This window comes from Andrena cerasifolii, chromosome 12, assembly GCF_050908995.1.
Source record: "Andrena cerasifolii isolate SP2316 chromosome 12, iyAndCera1_principal, whole genome shotgun sequence".
Taxonomy (NCBI): Eukaryota; Metazoa; Arthropoda; class Insecta; order Hymenoptera; family Andrenidae; genus Andrena; species Andrena cerasifolii.
In genome coordinates this window covers 10,941,443-10,965,024 of record NC_135129.1, presented here as the reverse complement: position 1 = coordinate 10,965,024, position 23,582 = coordinate 10,941,443, and the positions used below count along the sequence as shown (strand labels likewise).

Below are 23,582 nucleotides of genomic sequence, written 5' to 3'. Positions count from 1 at the left end.
CTTTGATCGTTTCATGTTTTTAGCTGGCCGTACACGGATCGGAATAAAGAGACAAGACAGGGCGCCACCGGTGTGCCCGGGACTGCGACTGACTGACTGCTTAGCGCAGTTTAATCCTTTTTAATTAAATGCTCCTTCGATAATCCCTGTCCCAGTTTAAAAATCGCGGCGCTAACGACCCTTCTAGGCTTCCGCCAATGAGCCGGCAATTGCCGCGCTCCCTTTACACGGATGATGCGAGTAAGAACCTTAAATGCCACCGCCTATGCTTCCTGATCGGTCGAGACGGACGATCGAGGATTTTAATTAGCACCAAACATTGTGAAATTTAAGAATTCTAAGGTAAGGAAACTCGCCGTGAGCCTGGGATGGCATAAGATTACTACTATGGGAATTATTCTATGAGAAGTTCAGAGTTTGGAAGAATTTTTGTGCAGTTTGCTTTGAAATGTGCAATAAACTGATTTGCTGAGAATTCGATATACTTTGAGATGTTTCTGTAGTTATGTGAGAAATAGTGAATCCTTTAATGGAAGAATAAACAAAAGAATAAAATTTTTGTCAAAATTCACTCACCGTAGCCAATGCCTCTTCGATACAAGTGTGTGACAGCAAATAGCATCGTATTGATCAGCGATCCAGACGATCAGTATGATGTAAAAGGCAGTTGTGGTGTCCTCGAAGAATTCTGACATGATCGCCTCCATTCCTGCAACAAAACGATAACACTTCACGTTAGTAAAGACGATAGGAAACTGGTTATTTGACTCGCGAAATCCTACACACCATTTTGATGCCCTGAAACGTAGATCCGCTCAATTTCAAAAATTAAACAGGCACGCGTGCAAATATTAATTACGACAAAATTAACCGCCGCGATTTAATATCACTGCGGATATTATACATTTATTTACACATTTAATTTCTACGTTGTCCGATGTACATGGGAAAATTTATTAATCATATTCATATTTGTGTAGCTAAATAAACCTAAGCGGATTTAACTTGTTTATAATTAAAAAAATATACATATACATCCTTTGTTCGCAAGTTCCCTCGATTCAACATTCCTTTACCATCGTTCCTCTACACCAAGGGTGATTTATACACAAAATTATCAATCACCAACGTACCTTTCTTCGCACTGCATTAAAGAGAAAGCAATCGAGGAGGAGTCAGAAGAAAAATGGACGTGGCTAATGGTATAATACTAGTCTATTAAGTTTATTCGATAGGTATCCCCCCTTCGATCTTTCCACGTACCCTAAAGCCAAGGAATCCCTCAGACATGATCGAAAATTTATACACGAGACCGTACCCCAGTGTAGCAAATCGATCTTGTGAGCATGGAACACGAAACGGGATTAATCTTGCCAAGGAGACAGGCATCTACATTCACACGTGCCACATTTACATGCATGTGGTACCGATCTGCGTTCGCGAGCATAGCTTGAATTTTGCACGCACGGGAACGCAACTATGTATTCCATCTGCGAACTATCAGTGGATCCTGGAGGATTCGGCAGAATACCACCTTAATTACAGAAACTGAAAAAAGTGCAATGTACCTACTTAACGTAAAGGATTGTCCTTAAATTACATAAGGCTTTGGGGGGGGGCGAATATCTTACGATAGCTTACGGGGGGGGGAGTCAGGTACGATCTTACGTAATATTTTTTAACCCAATTTTCAATAAATACAAATTCCATCATTAATGTTTCAGAAAAGTACTATTAATTTAAATTTCCCGAAACCGAGGTAAATGAATTATATAAACCTTTAAAAGAATTGTAATAACTGAAAAGATGCGATGTAAAAAATATTGCGTAAGGACGCGGAGGGAGGGCGTTGGAATATGAAATTTTACGAATTCTTATACTGGGGGAGGGAGAGGGTAAGAAATCGACAAAATTACTCATACGGACGGTCCCTAAGTGGACAGAATAAGTACTTTATCGAAAGATGAAAACTATATTTAGTTTTCTGAATAAGACAACTTAGAATTATTGAATGAAATAAAATATTGAGTTGTATATAGGTAAGAGCTGTGTTAAAATATATGAAATAAAGGGTTAATATTTATACAGATGATCACGAAGATTCCTCTCTCAATAGTGTAAGTAATTTATGTTTACTTCGGATTCAGTTACTGTGAACAGTGTATCTTTAGAATCCTACACTCTGTTTTGTGATAATAATAATAGGTGTAACGTGATGTTAGTGGCACAGTATTTATCCAAATCTGTTGCAAATATTATAAAACTTTGAATTACACTTTGTAGTTACATGCCAGCTGCTAGTTTAGTTGTTCTTAAGCATACATTTCTTTCTACTCGCCCTCCCTTGCGTTCCCTCTACACCACGCTATTCTGTTGCATACAGAATTAACTAGCCAATTTCGTGGAGCAACGTGTGTGATGGACAACATATTGAACGTCATATTTTACACAGGGAAAGTCTTTACCCCGAATCTCTTCCAATTTGTACACTTCCTTCCCGGTTACTCTGGCATGAACGTGTCATGTATGGAATATTGTAAATCTTGTATATACTCAGGATATGTACACATACGGGAGTGTGTACTATGAGCCTTATACTCGTGCAACACAGGGTGCAAAAAGAAGTAAATTCACGACTCTTAAAGGCGGATCTACGCACATAAACCGATCGAGATCGTTTTACTAAAACTCAAGCACAAACTTATTCTATTTCGAAGTAGGTACTCTACGAGGATATAAAATTTCCAAAGTACGCTATTAAAAATTATCATTTGTTATGTACCTATTTATTAGTATTGAAATAATATCACACGACTGTTCAGGTATTCAATCCTCAATATTTTTGACGTTTTATCAACCCTGAAGCTATGCCAATTGTGCAACGTGAAATCCTACCTGGATTTGTGGATAATGCAACCAATATTTTGACGATGACTACAGCAGCTCGAATGAACTTGAATTTAATTCATAAAGCATCCCTAACAGATTGAAGTACAGAGTATGTGTGTGTGTGTGTATTCCTGTTCGAGGTTTAAAAACAACGAAACAACTCACGGGGGAATCGATACTCGCGATCGTATGCTATCGAAGCTGCAGGCTCGTCCTATTAATCGAATAGTTTCCGCACGATTAAAAGTTCGTGGGCACGGTGAGCAAGACTCGCCCACCTCCCTCCCCATGTAAATTTAATACCGACCCATGGGCCATTATACTGTTAAAACGATGCATTCGGCGCGTTCCGCCGGCCAGTTTTTATTGTTCCGCAGGCGTTGAACGTTAAATCTCACTTATCGAGTGAAACATCGCCCAAGTTCACTCGAAAACGACTTTGCCCGTCAAACCAGCTGCGAATGAGAATTTAGATAGCGGGCAACGATGAGCCTGATCGAGAAGATCTACGATCGCCTGAAATTCCCAACGATTCGTTCGAACCTTTTGTATGAATATGCGTGGCGAATATGTAGCTTCTAAGCCTGAGGATATTACTCTGTATATGATTACCCCTCGAACTGCGGAATATATAAAGCGGTTGTTTGAATTGAAGAATTTGAAAGGGAACCATGTATCTTCATTGAATCCATCTAATCGTGAGTTTCAAGATTAATTTAATAAGGCGCTGTTTCCCAACATTTTTTGAACCGCGATGCCCTTTTATAATACTCAAGTATAACCTGCGGAAAGAAAGCATATTAAAAATAGGTATTTCCAAATATAATTCTAGCTTAATAATTAAAACAAATAAGTGCTTAAAATCGCCAAATAAAAATAACTGTGGCAACCCTCTAGAAAACACTTCGCGACCCACAGTTTGGGAATCACAGTAATGGGGTGAATGAAACTAAATTTAAACTCAGCAAACTGTTATATGCTCGTGATGAGATCAGCTGATTTGCTTCGTTTTCATTTGGAGCAACAGCTGCAGAAACGTTCCTCTTTGGAGTGAGCTGCAAAAATATTGAATTGCCAGGCGTGTATCGCCAATTACGGTCGCCAGCATGAAGGATGGTAATGTTGAAACACATTCTTCCAGGGGCCACGGTGCAACGTATCGCCGAACGGATCACGTTTATATGCAACAGAACTAATCTATTAGAAGAAAAGTATAGAACGCTGGTGTATACTAGCTAGCGTGTTTCCTAATGAATTGTAACGATATGGAACACCCCGGGGGGCCGAGAGGAAATAATAAAAGTATCCCAGGGCGTGTCGTGGCCAGGTCACGAGAGTGCAAAACGACCAGGCTGAAATACACCGCCATGGGAGTGATTAATGACAATTTGACAGAAAATGTGACAGAAATAATGGAGGCAACGGGGAAGAAGCTAATTCGTATGCCAAAGTGTCCACAGCTTTACAAACAAGTTGAAAATATTGTGCGAAACTCACGCGGAAAGCAATAACACTGTTTAGCGAGTCAGATATTAACGAAGGGTCCATCAATGTAAGAAACATTGTAAATTTATTCGATGCACCTTAAGAAAAGACGTGTAAAAGAAGTTTTTAAGTGTGAAAAACAAATGGCTGGTATCATAAAATGAAAGACATTGAGAGAATAATTTAGTCAAATTATTTTACACTTCCTTATAGAACATTAAAATATTCCCAAATATTCAATAAGTATCGCTAATGCATACTACAATAATAAGAGAACAACAAGAGCGTCAAGTGATATCAAATAAAACAATATCAATATCAACTGCAATTCTACCTTCTACATATAACACCTCAATCCTCCACTTACTAATACATCTTTCTCCATCCAAACCACGACCGATTCACACCTCCACGATTTCCCATTCCAACCCAAAACCTTCTCTACCCCGCCTGCTCGCGTCAGCCAATCACATAATTCGCATTCGCAAAAATTTCCACCGCACAATCGAGTGACCTGTGCCAAAGGTATTTAGATACAATAAAAAGAGGACCTCCTCGACGACTCGATGGAATCCTCTGGAAGAAGCGAAGCAAGGGGACAGTCGTTCGCGATCAATGCCTCGAATATCGTCATTCGGGGTGACTCGGAGACCCATGAATCAGATCCACGCACGGGCCTACGGCCGAAATGATCCGAGCGCCGGGTAATGCGCGGATAATGCGCTCATTTAAATGCATACTGGCTGGACACTACCTCACCTGGCTCGGTGCCTAAGCCCCTTCCCCCCTCCGATGGAAAAGGGGCCTGACCGACCTCGTGGAAAGCAGAACTGCTCTTCGACGCGTTCGCCTCTTCCTCTTGACTTTTATAAAGACGTTAAAATTCCTCGAGCAACTACGACGAACGCCCGATAATCTCGCGCGACGCTGAAATTGCACGGGGAACGTTCCAATTTATGTCGCCAGCATTTTTCTACCAGCTCGTGACAAAAAAAAAAAGCGGGAAAGAACCGATCAATGGGGGGAGGGATGCTCTCGTTACTCGAGAATAATTTCTCGGCTGTTTCGGGGGCTGGAAGAGATTCGACTTCTATGCGAACGATGCAAATATCTCGGAGCTTAATCGCGACAGTCAGTTGTTCATTTTTATCTTTGTGTTGATTTTGCAAGTGTCTTTGGGCTTCGACTGTGTGGGTCGGTATGGAGTGTTGGTTTCTATGAAAGCGTAGATTCTGGGGTGTTAGACGCTTGCTTGAGGAATAATGTACGCCCGCGATATTCTTTTTTTTTCTTTAGGCATCTTGTGGATTATTAAATGAGTAGGAAGGGATCTTGATATTTTGTTTTACGACAGGAATATTTTACAAGCTTGTAAGCATAGTATTTTACAACTTTGTTGTGTCTCGAATTCGAAAAAACGGAGGATAACTTTTTATAGATTTAGGTTCGTTTGTTTTCTTTTTGTTATAGATGGAGGTGTCTAGTTTTTTATTATTAAGGCCCAGTATAATAACAGCCTACCGGCTGCACCTCGCCTTTCGCGTAAGCATGTACACCTGACGGCATAGGCTGTAGATGTAACCTGCTACGCTGAGTAATAAAGACGTTTAATAATAACAATAACGAATAAGAAACCCATTTATAATTTTAAATATATGTCTAGTTAATGAAGAGATTCCCCAAGTCAGTTTTACTGTCAACAGAAATTATTACTGCTGCATCATCAATGCCACTTCTACGCTACGTTTGAAATTTTAAACCGTGGTGCATAAGGTATGGAAATAAAGTAGAAGAAAATTAAATGGCAGCCCGTGTGCCGTTTATCTTGCTCCCATCTCGATGTCTATAAATGTGACCATAAACCCGATCCATTTGCAAGCATATAAATATCGGCGTGCGCGGGTAATATTGGTCGATCGAGGATGCACATACGGGCAACTCGTGTCAACTAGACAGTTTAAAGTGAAACCGCTTCAAACGGCCAGAAAATCGAATGACGCACAGTAATCCCTAGTGGGCGATCGCGTGAAACGCGAGGTCAACTACCCCATTCAAATAACAGATAATTATTTCCTTCATCCTTCTATTAAACGAATACGAATCATTGAAGACGCGAACAATAAAAGACACATGGCAAGATCAACTGAACGCGAACAAACGCAGAGAATGATTGAAGAGTCCTTGGAGAAAATGTTCTACGCGCCAATAGTGATACTATAGTATAGAATTTTAATGCAGTTTTCCTTTGTAAATAAGTGACCAATAGTGCTAAAATATGGTGCCGCTGATGCGACCGACGCCACTGCTGTAGAAAACAATGTAAGAGTCAATTAGCTAAGGACAAACAGGATTGGCACTTACAGTTGTTGCAAATTTAAACGAATGGCACGTTCAGTAACCTCTACAATTATTTTTTTCATGAATTTAGACTATATTAATGCGCAAAGTTTTCTATTTTGTGATGCTTTTCAGTTATTGTATACTTAAGCACATTTAGCAATCAAAACGAGTGAAATTTTGTAAATAATTTGAAGCCAAGCAAGTTTGTTCTCTCTCCTGAAAAATTTGATTTTTGGTACCTACAGTGTTTACTACAAGAACTATTCAATGACTTCTTTGCAATTATCTGCTACTAGCTTTACTACTCGGTTTCGCCCGAAATTTAAATTCTGTATTATAAAAAAAAATATTTATTTATTAATTTTTTTTTCTGAAAATAGTCACAATCATCTGGATTAGCTAGGCATAATGAGGTGGAACACATTTCGTAACATTTCTGCTTTACATATTAAGATTTCTAAAAATATAAAGGAACCCGTGAAACAATTTATATTTATAAAAATTCCCTTGCTTGGTATGTATCATTTTATAAACCGTACATGAATGATTATAATTCTACAGTTGGTATCACTTCATTATTTCCTCTCTTCCAAAATTTCATTATTATAGTTTCCATAGATTGGTATGTTCTTCTCGAAACTGCGCTCGAGTTCTGAATTCGTGCTAATACTAATTATAAAGTAAGTACTTTCTTCTTGCGACCTAAGTAAACGACCGACCAGGCGGCGACGCAATGCCCCGAAGGCGCATTTTGAAAAAGAAATCGTGGGTCGTTGACTCTTCGGTGTTGGAACTGTCTTAACCCACATGCGGTTCATTGACGCCTGAGTAAGAGTAATCCTGGCTCGCGCGTGGGTCAGCGAACCGCAAACATGTTAATGGCATTGGCTTGTGCAACCGCGGAAAAAAGACCAGCTGAACTGTGATAAGTCCCATGCGCCGGTGGTATCGGTCAGCATAATTTCCAGATAGAATTTTGCGCCGTGTTGATCACCGATATCGCGGAGGGCCAAAGCACGCGTACATATCTGCGCGTATTGCTGGTCGTAAATGGAAAATCGTGTTCCAATGAAAGCGTAAAACATTCCTCCAAGGCTACCACGAAAGAATCTTCGTCTTTGCAAATTACCGCTCATTTAATCTAAAATAATGAAACACTCTGAACCGAACTGATGACATTTGGGACTTCAGACGTGGGGACTATTATCTCCAACTTCTGCGTTGGAGCAGAAATATGAAAATCATGAGCTACACCTCTTCAAGAATTACGCTCTGAGGAGGGGGAGCTTGCACCCACGCTTAATGGCACCAAATGTCGACCCGAGAACCTCGAACTTTTCGACGTTGCACGGGGCGTGACGATCCAAGGAGGGATTATTCGGGAGATCGTAAGACCGTTCTGGTTCACGGTTAGATTATACGTTTAGCGGGGCCTGTAGCCGTGGCGTAATTATAATTTCCGCCACGTCGGGTTCACGGCGACCCTGTTGCATCAAAACTAATTCGCAGTCGTGATTGACAAGATAGGTGTACAGTCGGCTGGCATGTGTGCGACACGTACGTACTTGCGCGCGACGCATCCGTTTTACACGCTTCTGCACGCCGACATCCGCGAAACGGCGATGCCGATCGATCATCCGTGAACATCGATGTCGACGAACTTCGAGATTCCCCGTTTTATCGGCGTATCTTGCATCTTCCGCGTAGAATCACTTTGCCGCGCCGAGATTCCTAACCCGGCTCTGCCTGTTATCGCGTCCAAAAACACGCCACTTTCGAAAATCATAGGTTCCCTAAATTTCCGAACATCCGAGGGCGGCAGTCGTTTCGTAAATAACAAATCAGGTTTCCGGGGTGCTTTGGTAGATTCCAGGGTTTTGGAGGGTAGAAAGGGTTAAAAGAGATGGATTGCACTTTGATGAAACTGTGAATCTTGGTGAATTCACGTTCGACGGAATGCAAAATCAGGCGCAATTATGGTCGTTCCTGGAAGGAACGATTGCTAATAATGTGGTTAATCAGTGGTCAACTGTACACGACCATCGTTCACGTGTCATCGATATCGAACAAAGCCTGGCCGACACTAATTTCGAGCAGACCACCACAACAGCTGGAACACTCAGAACCTAATGGACATAATATTTCCCGCTGACCGAGCATACTGAGCGCACTTCAGCTTGATGGAATCCTTGATTGGACGCGTTTACCCCCGATCAAATCGAAATCAGGCCAGGAACAATCGAATTTTCGTCCTTTTTTTCGGGGGTCCTCTAGTAATACGCCGTGGAATTCGACGATATCGAGCTGACCCACTGTGCCACATTCAATACACCCTCGAAAGCAATTCTTCACCCTCTAAAATCGTGGCAACTTTCGGACGAGCGACCTTTACAACATCGTTCCGTTTACCAATATTAATCAAATGAAAAAACACGTTACACTGACTTATTCTTTTAAGCCACCTTGAGTCGCCACTCAATCTATATGCCTGGTCAATTCGCGCCTGGAATTCGATCAACAACGCGACCCTGTCTCCCACCCCAGTGCTTTGACAGTTACCGATCCACCGTGCTGCACAGACTATGGAAATTATATAGAAAGCAGACGGCATCAAAGGAGGCAGAAACAGAGAAAACGGGGCGGCGTGCGTGTTTGCTTTGCCTGGAACACGTATAGGCGGATTGTACACATGTTTCAGGCTCTGTGAACACGGTGTGGGTCAATGACGCTCTGTATGTTGATTCAACTATCTAACCCTAACAACTTGCTCTGTAACTATTGCTCAACTCCAGATTCCATGGATGCATTTCCATCGAACGCGAGGAGACGCAGCGTGGTTAAATGTATGGAGCACCAGGGATGCTTTTATAAGCCAGCGGCAGGTGTATCGCGTTCAACGGCATCGCTAAATTATCTATTAGAGGTGTGACGAACGCTGAAGGCACATATCTCTTATTCTTGAAGTTGTGGATCTGGACCATACGATCTTCATTTTATAAACTGTGTCTACTTGATACAAAGTACTCCAACTATCCGGTAAAATGATAGGCATTGAAGCAGAGTTAATTTGTGTTTAAGGATAGAAATTGAGTTTCATTGAAACAGAGATTAATATTCACGGAACCGAGTGAACAGTCATTAAACTTGGTAAAAGATACTAAACCCTCAATTGGGCCTAGTTATGCAGAAAGCTACCAACCCCCAAAATGACAAAAAATTTGTAAAACGCAGTACCGATCGCATAATTTGGTGATCTTTAGTTTGCAAAAATTACCAACCCATAGAACAACTGTTACGTTATACAATTATTAAAACTACAAATACATAATTCCATTTCAGGCTTAAAAAACAAGAGCTACAGAACATTTAAAATAATATAAAATATACCTAATAGGAATAAAGCTGCTTTTCTTTAACAATTAAAACCTTCGATCTAAATTTACTCAGATCGTTGAGGGTTGGTAGTAGGGTGTATCGTTATAAAAATGTAGCGATCCCTAAATCCACATTTTCTAAGACTTAAGAAAAGAAATGCTGACTCCTCCAGACCTCGACGCTTCCGCAAAAATACCCTACCAGAATTCAAGATACTCGAGCGACTTAAGGGTACTCACTAATATCTCGACGATTGATTTACCATCCGACAGGGCTCGAGGGCGAAGCTGGAATTTCGCGAAACACGCGTTAAGCAGGTCGATAGCGCCTTCCTGGCGTATCAGGGCGCAGATAGAAGCAGAGCCGCTTCGACGGGGGGGTCGTAAGCAGATAAACGAAACAGCAGCGAGTGCAACATGTTCTGACCGTCCCTGAAAATGTGTTTACAGCATGTTAGGCGGTCGATCATGCGTCACTGATACGCCGGGGCGCCGGTGACTCCGGTTCTTTGACGTTCCATTATGCAAAATCGTCTTCCTGCTCGTTCCCGGGGCCAAATGCCGTGCGACGCGCGGTCGATTTCGCGTGAATTCACGGCGACGATACACACAGGCCGCGACAGAATCAGGAAAGCAACGGCCGTGAACGACGAATGGAACAACGAAATTTTAGAGAGGGCAACGCACAAACGGTGCCGCGCGCGTATCGATCTGCGCAACTTGGCGCCCGCGATAAGGGGCGTAATAAGGGATGCTGAAACGAACGAAAGGGTGAGTCTGATGAGGACTGATAGGGAACGCTTTTGTCCGGGCTGGTGTTTTTTAAAGAGCTAAGGGTGTTTCGGAGATAAGGTTCTCATCTTGATACCAAAGTCGAGTGGAATAAGATGGGGTGGTTAGTATGCAGATGCTTTATGACGCTTTGTAAACATGTTGAAAGTGGGATATGAAAGATTCTCGGAGGAAAGATAGGTTTAGAGGTTTAGAGGATGTTGAACTTGAAAGTTGACGAGGCAAACGCGCACTCGTGGATTATTATGGTTTCAGTGTGCCTTCATAAGGGTTGGAATTCGTTCGATTTTATAAGGGGAGTACTCGGTATTTTGTTTAAAATTATTCGTCCATATTTGTCACTTGCAGAACCTATGTGGCCAAAGTAGCTCACCATCATTTCTCTTGGAAATGATGAAAATCACTCGGTCTTCGCGCCCCATTTCCACCAGAAATCACGTCACCATTTATCCACGCTAAGATTACATTCGCCTTGAACCAACAACGAAAAAACGCGGGGCACCCGAAAGACTAAAGTCAAATTTAATTCGAGAACTTATTATGCAACGTTGCGAAGCGCGTAATATTCTTCCTACCACTCGATCCTCTCTCGATCAGTCCCACCAATTATCTTTCGAATGCTGTTCTTTTTTTTTTTTATTCCGCCCTCGTCGTCCCGCTGGAAACGATCTCCAACAGAGCGGCAGCCTAGAGTAACAAGCGTGAAAGAGGATAGGAAGTTGGAACGCTTACACCATAGATACGAAAATTCCCGCGTATATCAATGGGGCCTTGCTCTTCTCCAGCGTTTATTAGCACAGAAATACGACGCAGAATGTTCTTTCTATGGAAAGGAGGGTGGCGGGTAGGGATGGAAAGTACGGCGCTGATAGCAGGATAGAGGAGCACGGGGAGCGTATAGAAGGGCTGGGAAATCGTAGAGGTACTCGCCAGAGAGAGCTGCAGGATGACGGATGGAGGGCAGGAAGCGACACAGGAACCGGAACCCATTACTCCAGATAACAACTTCCCTAAGGCTTCCTTTTCCTTCTTCAACATCCACCCCTAAGCCCCGACGTATACACACGCGTGGATGCACGTGCACGTACACCCAGCCAGAACCTATGCGATCCTTACGGTAGCAAGTACGAATCCGGAAATTTACCACCTCTGTCGCCATTTTACTCGGCTCCCGGCCGCGCAACTGGTGGCCCCGCAATACACTCTATAAAGAAGAGGAGAAAACCTTGACCGCTTCTCCAGCGAAAACTGACCATCCCGTACCTGGCACCCAGACACCGTCGAAATCGAAAGTCGATACGTGAACAGAGAATTCTGACTTGCGATTTGGGAGTCTCCCTGCACCAAGCTCTTCACTATCCCCTCGAAAATGCCAGCTTCCGAAGAAACTTTAGTTTCGATCCCAGACGCTCGTTTGCAATTTATTTGAAGCTGCGTCCACGCCGCGCTGCCAGCTACTTTATCGCTGCCAGTGCGAGAAAAGTGAAGGCTATAGAGCTAAGAGGCAGCCCCACTTAAATGTAATTTTATCAATGTTTTCGGAGTCGTTGGATAGCGCCGAGAGAGGATTAGCGATATCGCGCTTTATGCAGGTCAATTGGATGGCGCTGACGGACATGCGAAGCGTGAAGAGGAGATTCAGGTTGAAATGGAAATGGGCGTCGCGGTGGTAGGGAAACCACCGACGCCGCCACCGTTGCTAAATGGGCTCCGAGCGGGTTACCCAACTGTTGCGCCTTCATCAGAAATTTATGCAGAATCCTGGGTTAACCGTCCCGGCCAATCAGCTTTGTAACTGAGCTAACGTCGTATCAGCGGGGGCGAACCAGGCCCGGGGAGGCACGTGATTTAGTAAAAAGGCCTTTAATATTTTGCACCTTCGGTACACTGCGGCGCGCGTTCAACTTTGATGCCACTGCCAACAGGACTTAACACCCGCGGATGTTGCCATCCGCCTGGCTCCACTCTCCGATACTCTGCTAACTGGCTAACATCGTTAGTCACCCTGCTAACTTCTCAGAGTTAGTTCTATAATTTAGGCAATGATTCTGAATAAAGTGAGTTTGGAAAGTGGATAAAGTGTTTCTTGTGTATTATAAGTACCAGGGACCGCGGAGATTATTTTCCAATTTTTCGCACGAATCGTGCCACCCCGTTACGTAACCGTCCGCGAAAGCAGGTGGTGAATTCTTTGCGAGATTTAGCAAAGATGAAATTCCATGCGCCGGGGGTGAGAAATGAATTTTTAGAGACTCACCAACGAGGGCCAGGATGACGGTGAGCAGAGTGGCAGCGGGGAAGGACACCGTCATGTTGAACTCCAGCATTTGTAGCAGGTCCACTGAAACGAAGGGGAAATAAGTATATTTCACGTGAAAGATCGGTAAGAATGGCGGCGCGAAGCGGCCACGGTCGATCGAAACGCTCTGTCTACGGTCGGAGCAGGGGGTGAGTGAGTTTAAGAGAGATTCATAAGAATGTACTTCGTATTCCGTTCTGTGAATGGCGGGGGGCATTGTATCGAAATCGTTATGCTCGGCGACGAACGGCTCGAATTTAATATTTATTAGATAGTCCGTGACGAGGAGCTGCAAGGGAGGGGCGGGGAGGTTATTACACAAGTTGAGGGGCCGTGAAGGAATCGTGTCGCGTTCGACGACTCGGTTCAAAGCTCGATAAAAATTAATTTCGAAACTTCCGCGATCTCGATTTAAGTTCTGGCAAACTTCCGATCGACGCCTCGAGATGGGAGGCAAGCTTTCCATTCCACTTGCTGCCGGATAATCCGTGTACGATTTCCCATTAATTCAGGCCGCTCGTTCCGCCATGGCCACCGTGTGTCGCGGAATGTAATTATTAATTGCTTCGAGCAGCGGCAAGGAGCAGTTGATAAATAATAGATCGAAGACTAGGTCGTTGTATAGGTACGTTGAATCGTAGAGTCGAGGGCGCATATACTTCAACTGTACTTCAAATACTTTCTATTTACAAAGAGCACCGGAAACAACTTAATACCTAAGTACTATGCTGGTTCAATCCAATTAAACGTGAATCGTCTAAATCAAGAATGAAATGGAAAGTATAGTAGCGAGCAACTCCTTCTGAAAATGTGTACAGAAAGCAGGTCACCCAACAGCTTCATTAACTACCAGAAAGCCATGCCTAAGAACGATTAAAGTTTCCAATCCCTTCAGGAAATATTCCTTCGAGAATGGAATTAAAAATGGAACGGGATCTCTGGGTCAGTTGCAGCGGCGATGTACACCGAGTAGTTAATTCTTCGTAGGTAAGAAAGTTCCACGAGGGTGCCCTCCTCTATAACTTAATCGAGGCGTCGCGGATGTAATTAGGAAGTCGAGCTATTCCCAAACGACGACGCGTGTCGTGCCTTCTTTATAGGGCCGTAGTATCGCTGCTCGCAAATTCCCGCCCCGTGGTGTTTCGATTTAATGAATTTTAGATTCCAAGATATCACCCACTAAAGCCACTCCCACCGGCTTATTAAAACTCCCCAGTCCTCCATCTTGTCCTATGTAATCTGAACTCCACCTAGCGCCTAGCGTGTCGTGCAATTATTTTTCCCTGCCCCGCTTGCCTATTTTCCTTTAATGAAGCCAGCCTACTTTCGGACTTCCAACTAGGCCGACATAAATTATCGTTTCAGAATCCCTTCCCGTGTCCCTAATATCATCAGACGAACCTCTAATTTCCAACTCGGCTTCCCTCAGCTCGTTCAGAGAATTTCTGTTTACGCGAACTGCAGGTTTACGCCGAAGGAGCAAGGATTTATTAATCTTCACTGTTCGATCTTCCGAAATTTCTTGCAATCACTCCAACTTTGGGCGAATAAGTGGCACGCGGTAAATCCCGTAGTAATTGGGTTCGACGAAAGTTCGGTTGCTCCAAATGGGGTTTCGGGGACTGAAAGTCGATCGCAGATATTCGCAGGTATTACGCAATTGTCGAGTACACTTTCTGGGTGTCCGAGACGACGAAAAGGGAGAAGAAGGGGACCCGCGGCGGGTGGAAACGGAACAGGGAGACAGCGTGCAGGAGAAAGCTCGACGTAACGAAAACAGACTGGTAGTCTTGTGTAACGAAAACTTCGGCAACCCTGAAACTGCCTAAAACATCCGAAACTCGGCGATGGCGACGGAAGACAGAAGTTACCCTCTGCAGTGTTTTTCTATGCAAATGTATATTTCAAACGATTAACCAGCAAAAATAGCTTCCCTTGTTCGCCAGTTAGTTTAAACTTTCGAATTGCCCTCTTTCGTATTCTGCCCTTCTCCCACTCTCTTTTAATCAAACTTCCACGGCTTTCGATGAATGTCAAAGGGCTCCGGTCACTGTCTCCTCGATTCGAGACACTCGCCAAATCAAGCAGCGAACGAATCACGAGCGCGAGTAGAAAAAAAAAAGGGACGAGTGCTTTCTTTCTGATTATATTATACGCCTGCCCGTCGAGTGCGCAACAGAAATAGAGGATTTCATGAACACTTGGGAGCACTTCAGTGAAAAGTCCTTGTCGGTCGTCGAACCCATTGCCCTCTGTTTTTATCGCATCGGCGATAAACTGCGTACAAAGCGTACAACAGAGGAAGATAAGAATTCGAAATTTGAATCACCGGCAATTTGTCGATCAGCTAGATTTTCTGCCAATAATTCTGAAATATCGCGCAAGCCGATTACACTCGTGAATTCCCAATTATCGTAATCGCGATGGTTGCTCGTTGATATTTGAAATGCACTATTCGTGTCGACAGGATTGCGAACGGGGGGACGATCGTGCACGCGAACGAAGACGGATGTAATAATAGGCCACCATGATTCCATGGCAAATAGAGCAACGCGAGCAGAAAAAGAAAGATGGTAACGTGCACGATTAGACCTTGCACACGTAGAGAATATTAAACGCTATCAACGCGCGATTAGATACCGGTCTTCTACTCTACGTACTTGTGTTTCGAGGTGATGTTATTATTAATAGTATAATCTATCGATCGCTGCAAAAAGAAAAGCCGAGGGAAGAAGATACGTACGCTGCATCAATCGTTCCTTTTATAGTGCCAGATGGATTTAAAAACGCTTTCCTTAGTCGCAGTTCTAAAAGTGTCTGTTATTCTCGACCGAGCTAGATTTAAAGTTGAAAGAACTGTGGCACAGCTCTTTGATAAAGCTTGAAGTGCACCGAGCAAATAAAGAAGATGTAAACAAACCTTGGGGGTTACAGAAATGGTTGTAATATAGAGGAATCCTAGGCAATTGTAAATATTCTATTTACAACAGTTCAATTAGTCGATTTTAAAGTCCAGAAAAAGGTACGATCTTTTATCGCTCATAATTGGCTGATTAATACGACCTTATACTACTTAAAACTAGGATCGTAGCAGATTTCACGGTTGCAGTTAAGTACTAAAAAATAATTATTGCGGAAAGTTTGATGCGGTTGTCTGCGTCGTGAGAACTTAATTACTGGTAATGAAATGATAAACACAGGCGAGATAGAATATACAGGCTGCTTCCTTATTTTTTTGGTTTGTAATGTAGATCCTCGGATATGATTTTTATGTTACTATATCTTACATAAGTCAGCCACTGCACGTTCAGTGAGTACAGTATCGTAAGTACACTTCGTTTCGAACATTTGTGAGCAGGACTACGATCGAAAACACGCCCATCAGAATGAGATTGTTGCAACTGGAACAAGGTCGTTTTAATCAGCCATTGAAAGAAAAAAGGAACTTTAAATGTGGTACCTGACACGACCAGTATTAAACACCGCGCAATTTACACTGCAGATTCCAGTGTAGTTAAGAATCTACACATTGAACAAAATGCATTTACACTTAAATACCATAACGATGGGATGAAAAAAAAAATACATAAAAATAACTGAACTTTACTTCAGTTAAGTTCGTGCCCCCCTCTCCCAATCTGATACTTTGCATTGCGTAATCGCTTTCACCAATATGTGGCAGAAAAAAGTTGAAAAAATCAGCGCGCAATACTTTCGCGAGGTCGCTATAAATGGAACGACACATTAATCAGATAAAATCACGCGAATGATACTCCGCGAGTCACTGTGTTTATCTGCATAAAATTCGTAAAAAGTATTTATTCAATGACAAACGCCTTGTTGGTTTTAGCAATCAATGGCGTTACATAATCACGCTGTCACTCGAGACTCGCTTCGTCACATACACAATGATAACATTGCTAAATTCGTTCAATGCGAACAAAGTTTTTATGTTACGGCAGTTATTCAAATAATACGCATTCACTTGTATGTACACCTCTACCGCTGCCACTAAAATCTTGTGAGCTAGGTAACAATTAAACACGAGGAGTGTGAATGAACATTCTCAGTTTTACGAATGCACTTTACCGATATTAAAAAGAATACGAGGATTTTAGCGAAGACACATGAATATTCGATATCTTCTTAGAAAGCATCGATGGCTGGGTGTACAAATATTGTATGTCCACTTTTTGAGAAACACAGCTTTAAACGTGGAATGGCACGTAAGATCCAGGGATATTCGATGAATAAAAAGATTATTTTTAAACAAATTCACGAAGTAGATACAAACGTGATTTTTATACAGGATAAAGAACTATCTGTCGCACGTGAAATCTGAATTTTCACAAAAAGTAGGCATACGATATTTGTACACCAAGCTATCGACATTCTTATTTCTAAACTGATCTCAGGTTTAGATCCAATGATCACTCTATCCAGCGATACCCAAATCTGTACCTACCAATTATGATCTAGTGCGCTCAGAAGCTCCAACAGCATACACACAGAAACTAACCCTCCACGTTACAACTGCTATCCTCGAAATTCGAAAAAAAAAAAAAATAACAACACCATAATTTCAGACCACACGAACAAGCATCTCAAGGGAAACTAACAGCCACACAAATACTCATGATTCATCAATCCGCGTGCAACCTATCCACACTCATAAAGAAACAGAACACCAAGAAAATCTAAACATTCCTCCTCTCCAAGCCTACCCAGACACCATCGTCAGGGGTCATCGAGAAGTTCTTCTTACTGAACTCAAGCGGCACTCTGGTCTTTTCGGTAGGCTTTATGACGAACTTGCGCAGAAGGTAGGCAATGAGGATCTTCGTTTCCAACAGAGCGAAACGGTTCCCGATGCATTTTCGTGGGCCCACGCCGAAGGGTATGTAGGTATAAGGGACGATGTTATCCTTGTTCGCGTCGCTGAAGCGCTCGGGGTTGAACCGCTCCGGGTCGGGGAAGTACTTGGGGTCGTGGTGCAGCGCGTAAACGGGGAACAAGACGACGTCGTTCGGTTTCACGGTTACGCTGCTGTAGCCAGGCTCGGCTGGGGGCAGCTGGAACTTCTCCACGCACAGTCTGTCGATCAGCACTAGAGGCGGGTACATCCTGAGGGTCTCCGAAGTCACCATCTCCATGTACTCCATCCTCGACAGATCCTCGTAGGAGATCTCCCCGTTGCCGCTCGCCATCCAACGGTCCACTTCCTCGCGCAGCTTCTCCTGGACATCGGGATTGATCGCCAGCTCGTAAACGATGTAGCACATGACCGTGGAAGAGGTGTCGAAGCCAGCCAGGAAGAAGATGAACGCTTGCGCCACGATATCGTCTATGGTCATCTGCTGGGCGGCTGGTTTCTCTCTGTCCCTAGCCTGCATCAAAAGATGAATCATATCCGGCCGAACGATGTTCTGCTCGTCCCGCGTCCTCACCGTCTCGGACACCACCTTCTGGAAGAAGTTGGCCGTGTCCCTCGACAGGAACGTGAACCCGGCCATCCTGGTTAACCGCGGGTTCATGCGGAACAGAAGGAACTTGATCAGGCGGAACACGCCGCCGAAATTCGTCACGTCTGCCCCCTTTCTGTAGAACTCGTTCTCCCGGTCCCTCAGCGAGTTCACGCTGATCCCGAAGGCGACGGTGGCGATCACGTCGTTGGTGTACCTGGTGAACGCGTCCTTCGCCTCCGTCGAGGACGAGAACTCCGTGTGATCGTGCAAATAGTCGACGAACTCCCGGGCGCATCTGGACACCAGCTCGAACATGAATCTCATCTTGCTGACGGTGAACGAGGGGCTAAGGGTGCTCCTCATCTCCCTCCAGCGGGCGCCGCGCAGCGAGAACACGTTCCTCCCGAAGATCGGGTCCATCTGCTCGTTGATGAAGCTCTGCCGGTCGGGGAACCGCTCGAAATGCTTCACCGCTATGTCCCTGATCAGCTCGGGGTCGCGGATGATCACCGTCGGCGTCGCGAAATCCATCGCGCCCACGTACTTCGCTTCTGGGTGATAGGTGTAGATGTAGTTGCAGTGGTCCGGGAGGCTGACGCGACGTAGGAAGATCTTCCAGCCGGAGCCGAACACCGGCATCGCCCAGATGTAGGGCACATGCCTGGTCCTCCAGTAACTGTACTGCCGGTGCAATATGAACGCGAGCTTGGCCAAACCGACGGCGACCAGCGCGATCACGAGGAGCTTGAACGAAATGGAGAACGAAGGTGGCTCCATAGCCACGAGGATGGATTACGAGCGACTCTGTCTCGTGACTAGGTGGAATCTTATAAATATGAACGTACACACGCGTACGGTTTTGTCGTTGCACGAGCAACGGCGAGGGTGGGAGTAGGTGGCCTGTTACATCAACCACGTAAACGGACTACGTTGTTCCTCGCTGGTAGTTTCGGGAAGCACGTTGCAGAAAGTGTATCTGCGGCTTCGAGCTGCTATCGTCGGCACTCGCTACAGATATCCGTGTAAAAATAAGAAGGCAGATACCTCGGCCGTTCTGCTTTGTGTTTGGACTTTACGCCGGCGAGGCTTTGAACATACTACGACGGATTGCGCAGGAATATTTACAATTTGTCAGTTAAAATTAAGTGCCTGTTTGATAGGCGATTATGCCCAGATCGAGGGTGAATGTAATTGTGGGGCACAAAGTGCTTTGCTTTTGACAAATTTTGTATTATTTCTTTAACAATTCGCTGGGTGGCCTACGCAACAGGGTACTTTGAGTAATTCTTTTTTTATTAGTGTTGGAAGGGGATTATGCACGCGAATGCTTCTTCGCGTTAGTGGCTGATAGTACATTTTCTCTTCTTGAAAGAATTCGCCACTGCTAATAGGTGTTTTGATACATCGGAGAAATAAAAACACTTGCACGAGCGGGGAAGATATTTCTCGTTTAGTCGTAGGTAGGTCTGGCTCGCCAAGAATCTGGTTTCGCAAGGAAAGAAATGCACGGTGTTCGATGAATAATAATTACGACCTTTGCTGGAGACCGTCGATGCGTTTTAGACGCATTCGTGAAAAAAGAGACGCTGCAGATTATGTTTTCGGCTCCGCGTTGGATTTATATCAATGACCGTGCGCAGTGGAGCAGATCTACAGTTACAGCAACGTTATCAATCTCGCGCGGACGTTAATTAACTGTAACAGTAATGAGTCAAAGCCGGTTCTACCTTTGAGACACTTTTGACAGAAAAATATTTAGATCCAAGAAGAGGGGAAAAGACTGGTCAACTTTCATCGAGATGCTATAGAAATTAAAAATATATTTAAATTGCGGCGCTGAATGATTATTTTGAAAAGGCTATCACTAGGGTTTATACAAAAACCGACTTTTGAAAAAAAAACGGTTTTCGAGTTCCACTATTCCCCAAACACCGGTTAAACCAATTTTCGAATTTTCACAAAAAAATATAATTAAAATAGAAAATAAATATTTGTACTTATTTTAAAATTTTTCAGTTTTTTTTTAATATTTATGGAATTACAAAAATAAAACAATATAAAATATACTCTATCTATACAAAATCAATAAATAAAAAGAAATTTAAATAACTAAAATCTGTACAAATGCGTTCAATTTTTTAGTTCATTTAATATTTATGGATCTACAAAAATATAAAACAATAAAATAGGTACACTGCATACAAAATCAAATGAAAAAAAAACTAAAATAACTAAAATCCGTACAAAATATAAATTATAAATCTTTATTTCGTTTAGTATTTTTCTTCCGAAAATATGAACTCATGAAGATTAGTTTTACAGTAAACTCTTAGGTACCTACTACCGTTTTTTTTTCAAAATCGGTTTTTAAAAACCGACAAACCTTAGCTATCACTCCTGATACAGTTATAAAAAGAAGAATAAGATATAATCTTATCAAACTTCCCAGTCTACAAGTCACATGTAATCTTTATCATTACTTTTAGAAACGCTTGATGCAATTTAACGTTTTCCCTTCGAAAAAGCTTAAGAAACCCTGGAAATCTACAAACACAAGATTACGTAGAACAGTACCAAATATTCATCGCTAAGCTTGCAAGGTCCACGAAAGATTCTCAAATAAAACATTATAACAGAACTGTCAAATAATAATCAATTTTCATACGAAAACGTTGCAGTGCATTTAAACAATCCTCTTTTCTAGACTACTTAACTCCACGCAAAAATCAAATGGAAATCGTGCATTGTAGGAAGAAGAAGAATTAATATCGAGCTAAATAGCTAGAACTGCTAACCACCGATGTAAATGTCTAACTGTACCATAGAACGATGCAGTGAATAATGGAATGCAACTTAATGCAGCGCCCAATTTTTATTCAGATTAAATAAATTTCTCTTATAAAACGTACAAACGAGTCAACAAAGAAAGATCCTTAAAAAAAAAAGAAAACAAATCAATAACCTGAAGCGGTAACAAATCTAAATGTCCCTCTTCTCCAAGCCAATCCAAAATCCATCCTTCGGTTTCAGTTGAAAGGAACCATTTTTATATACAACCGGTTTCGTTTTTTCAGTACACGTTATAAAAAACTTGCGCAACAGATGCACCATAATTATCTTCGCCTCCATCAACGCGAAACGATTGCCGATGCATTTCCGAGGTCCGAGTCCAAAGGGTATGTACACGTATGGATTGATCTTGTCCTTATTTTCCGCGCTGAACCGTTCGGGGTCGAACTTCTCCGGCTCAGGGAAGTGCTTGGGATCGTGGTGCAAGCCGAAAATGGGGAACCAAACGCTATCGTCTGGGTTTAGGGTGACACTCTTCATACCAGGTTCGGTGGGTGGCAGCTGAAACTTTCCGCTGCAAACCCTATCCGTGACCAATATTGGGGGATACTTCCTAAGCGTCTCTGACACAACCATTTCCATGTAGTCCATCTTCGTGAGCGACTCGTAAGAGATCTGCCCATTCTCCTCGGCCAGGTACTTGTCCACCTCCTCTCGCAGCCTCCCCTGGACGTCCTGGTTCAAAGCCAGCTCGAGAGCCATGAAGCACATCAAGGTGGACGACGTATCGAAGCCAGCCAGGAAGAAAATGAAACTCTGAGCGGCGATGTCGTCGATGCTGAGCTGATGGGTGGAAAGCTTCTCCTTGTCCCTGGCCTCTATCAGCAGGTGGATCATGTCCCGCCTCGCGACACCCTGCTCGTCGCGCAGCTTCACCGTTTCGGTGATAACATTCTTAAGGAACACCCTCGAGGAGGAAGGTAGCCAGCTGATTCCTACCGCCCTCATCAGGCGAGGGATGTAACGGAACATCACGAACTTCGTTAACTGTAGCACACCACTGAAATTGGTGATGTCCAAGCCCGCCTTATAGAACTCGTTGTCCCGATCTCTCATCGAGTTCACGCTGATCCCGAAGGCCGACGTGGCGATCACGTCGTTCGTGTACCTGGTGAACGCGTCCCGCATCTCCATCGAGGAGCAGAGCTCCGGGTGCTTGTACAAATGGTCGACGTAGTCCTGCGAGCTCTTGCACACCAGGTCGAACATGAACCTCATCTTGCTGGCCGTGAAGAAAGGACTCAGGGTGTTCCTCATCTCCCTCCAACGGTCGCCCCTCAAGGAGAAGACGTTCCTACCGAAGATCGGGTCCATCTCCTCCGTGATGAAGCTTCTGTGATCCGTGAAGTGGTCGAAGCTCTTCAACCCTATCTCTTTGATCAGCTCGGGGTCGCGTATAACGATGGTCGGCTTCGACATGTCCATTACTCCGATGTACTTCGCGCCCGGGCGGTAATTGTATATGTGTTTTATGACATCGCTGGCGGCCGTGCGATGGATGAAAACCTTCCACATGGATCCCAATCCAGGCACCCATCCCACGCTTGGCACCCCGAGCTTCTTCCAATACATCCACTGCCGACATAACGCCGCGACCAACTTCGCCGTGAGAATGGTGGCCACAGTGGCCGCCAATAGTTGGAACGCGGTAAACGGCGTCGAATTGTCCATGCCTGGACGTTTCTATTGCAAATGACCATCCGCCGCCGAAGGCTCTTATAAACGTTAATAAACACGCATCCGCGCAAAGGTTAACGCGAGAAGGGGGAGGGCAGAGATACGCAAACGCCTTGGCGATCACACCTGGATAAGAGGTCACTGATCCAAGATTTTCAGAAAACGATATTTAAACCCTGCTTGTCTAGATAGGCCACTTTTTGAAAACAGTATCAGGTGGACTTTTATATTGTAACGGCAACGGAAATCCATCGATTTCACGTTATCAGATGTAAGGGACGTTTACTCCGTGATATCGCAGATCGAGCGATAGATTAATTCTTGATACTGGCGATAACAGATTACTTTCGATAAGATATTACGAAGTATAGCCTCCGTCAATGAGGAGAATTAATTTTTATCCTCCCCTCC

The 23,582-nt window shown here is 43.7% G+C and overlaps 2 protein-coding genes and 1 pseudogene across 4 annotated transcripts in view; all 3 read right to left on the bottom strand.

The window, feature by feature from the left end:
- The window catches only part of LOC143375596 (membralin), a 74,669-nt gene that overhangs the window by 44,320 nt on the left and 6,767 nt on the right, over positions 1-23,582 (bottom strand). For 2 of the 3 annotated variants that reach the window (XM_076824898.1, XM_076824899.1), the window contains exons 9-10: positions 13,138-13,221; positions 577-709 (exon numbers count right to left, since the gene is read on the bottom strand). In XM_076824898.1, the coding sequence (XP_076681013.1) occupies positions 577-709; positions 13,138-13,221 (217 nt within the window). The remainder of the gene's footprint in view (positions 1-576; positions 710-13,137; positions 13,222-23,582) is intronic. The other variant, XM_076824900.1, reaches the window with a different exon arrangement.
- LOC143375600 (cytochrome P450 9e2-like) lies at positions 16,984-19,821 on the bottom strand. The gene has a single exon (XM_076824906.1). The coding sequence runs from the start codon at positions 19,419-19,421 to the stop codon at positions 17,877-17,879; it is 1,545 nt and encodes a 514-aa protein (XP_076681021.1). The 5' UTR covers positions 19,422-19,821; the 3' UTR covers positions 16,984-17,876.
- LOC143375601 (cytochrome P450 9e2 pseudogene) lies at positions 21,498-23,353 on the bottom strand (annotated as a pseudogene).

Bases quoted from the DNA above. Each gene is read 5' to 3' on its own strand.
- LOC143375600 (XM_076824906.1), bottom strand. From the start codon at position 19,421: ATGGAGCCACCTTCGTTCTCCATTTCGTTCAAGCTCCTCGTGATCGCG.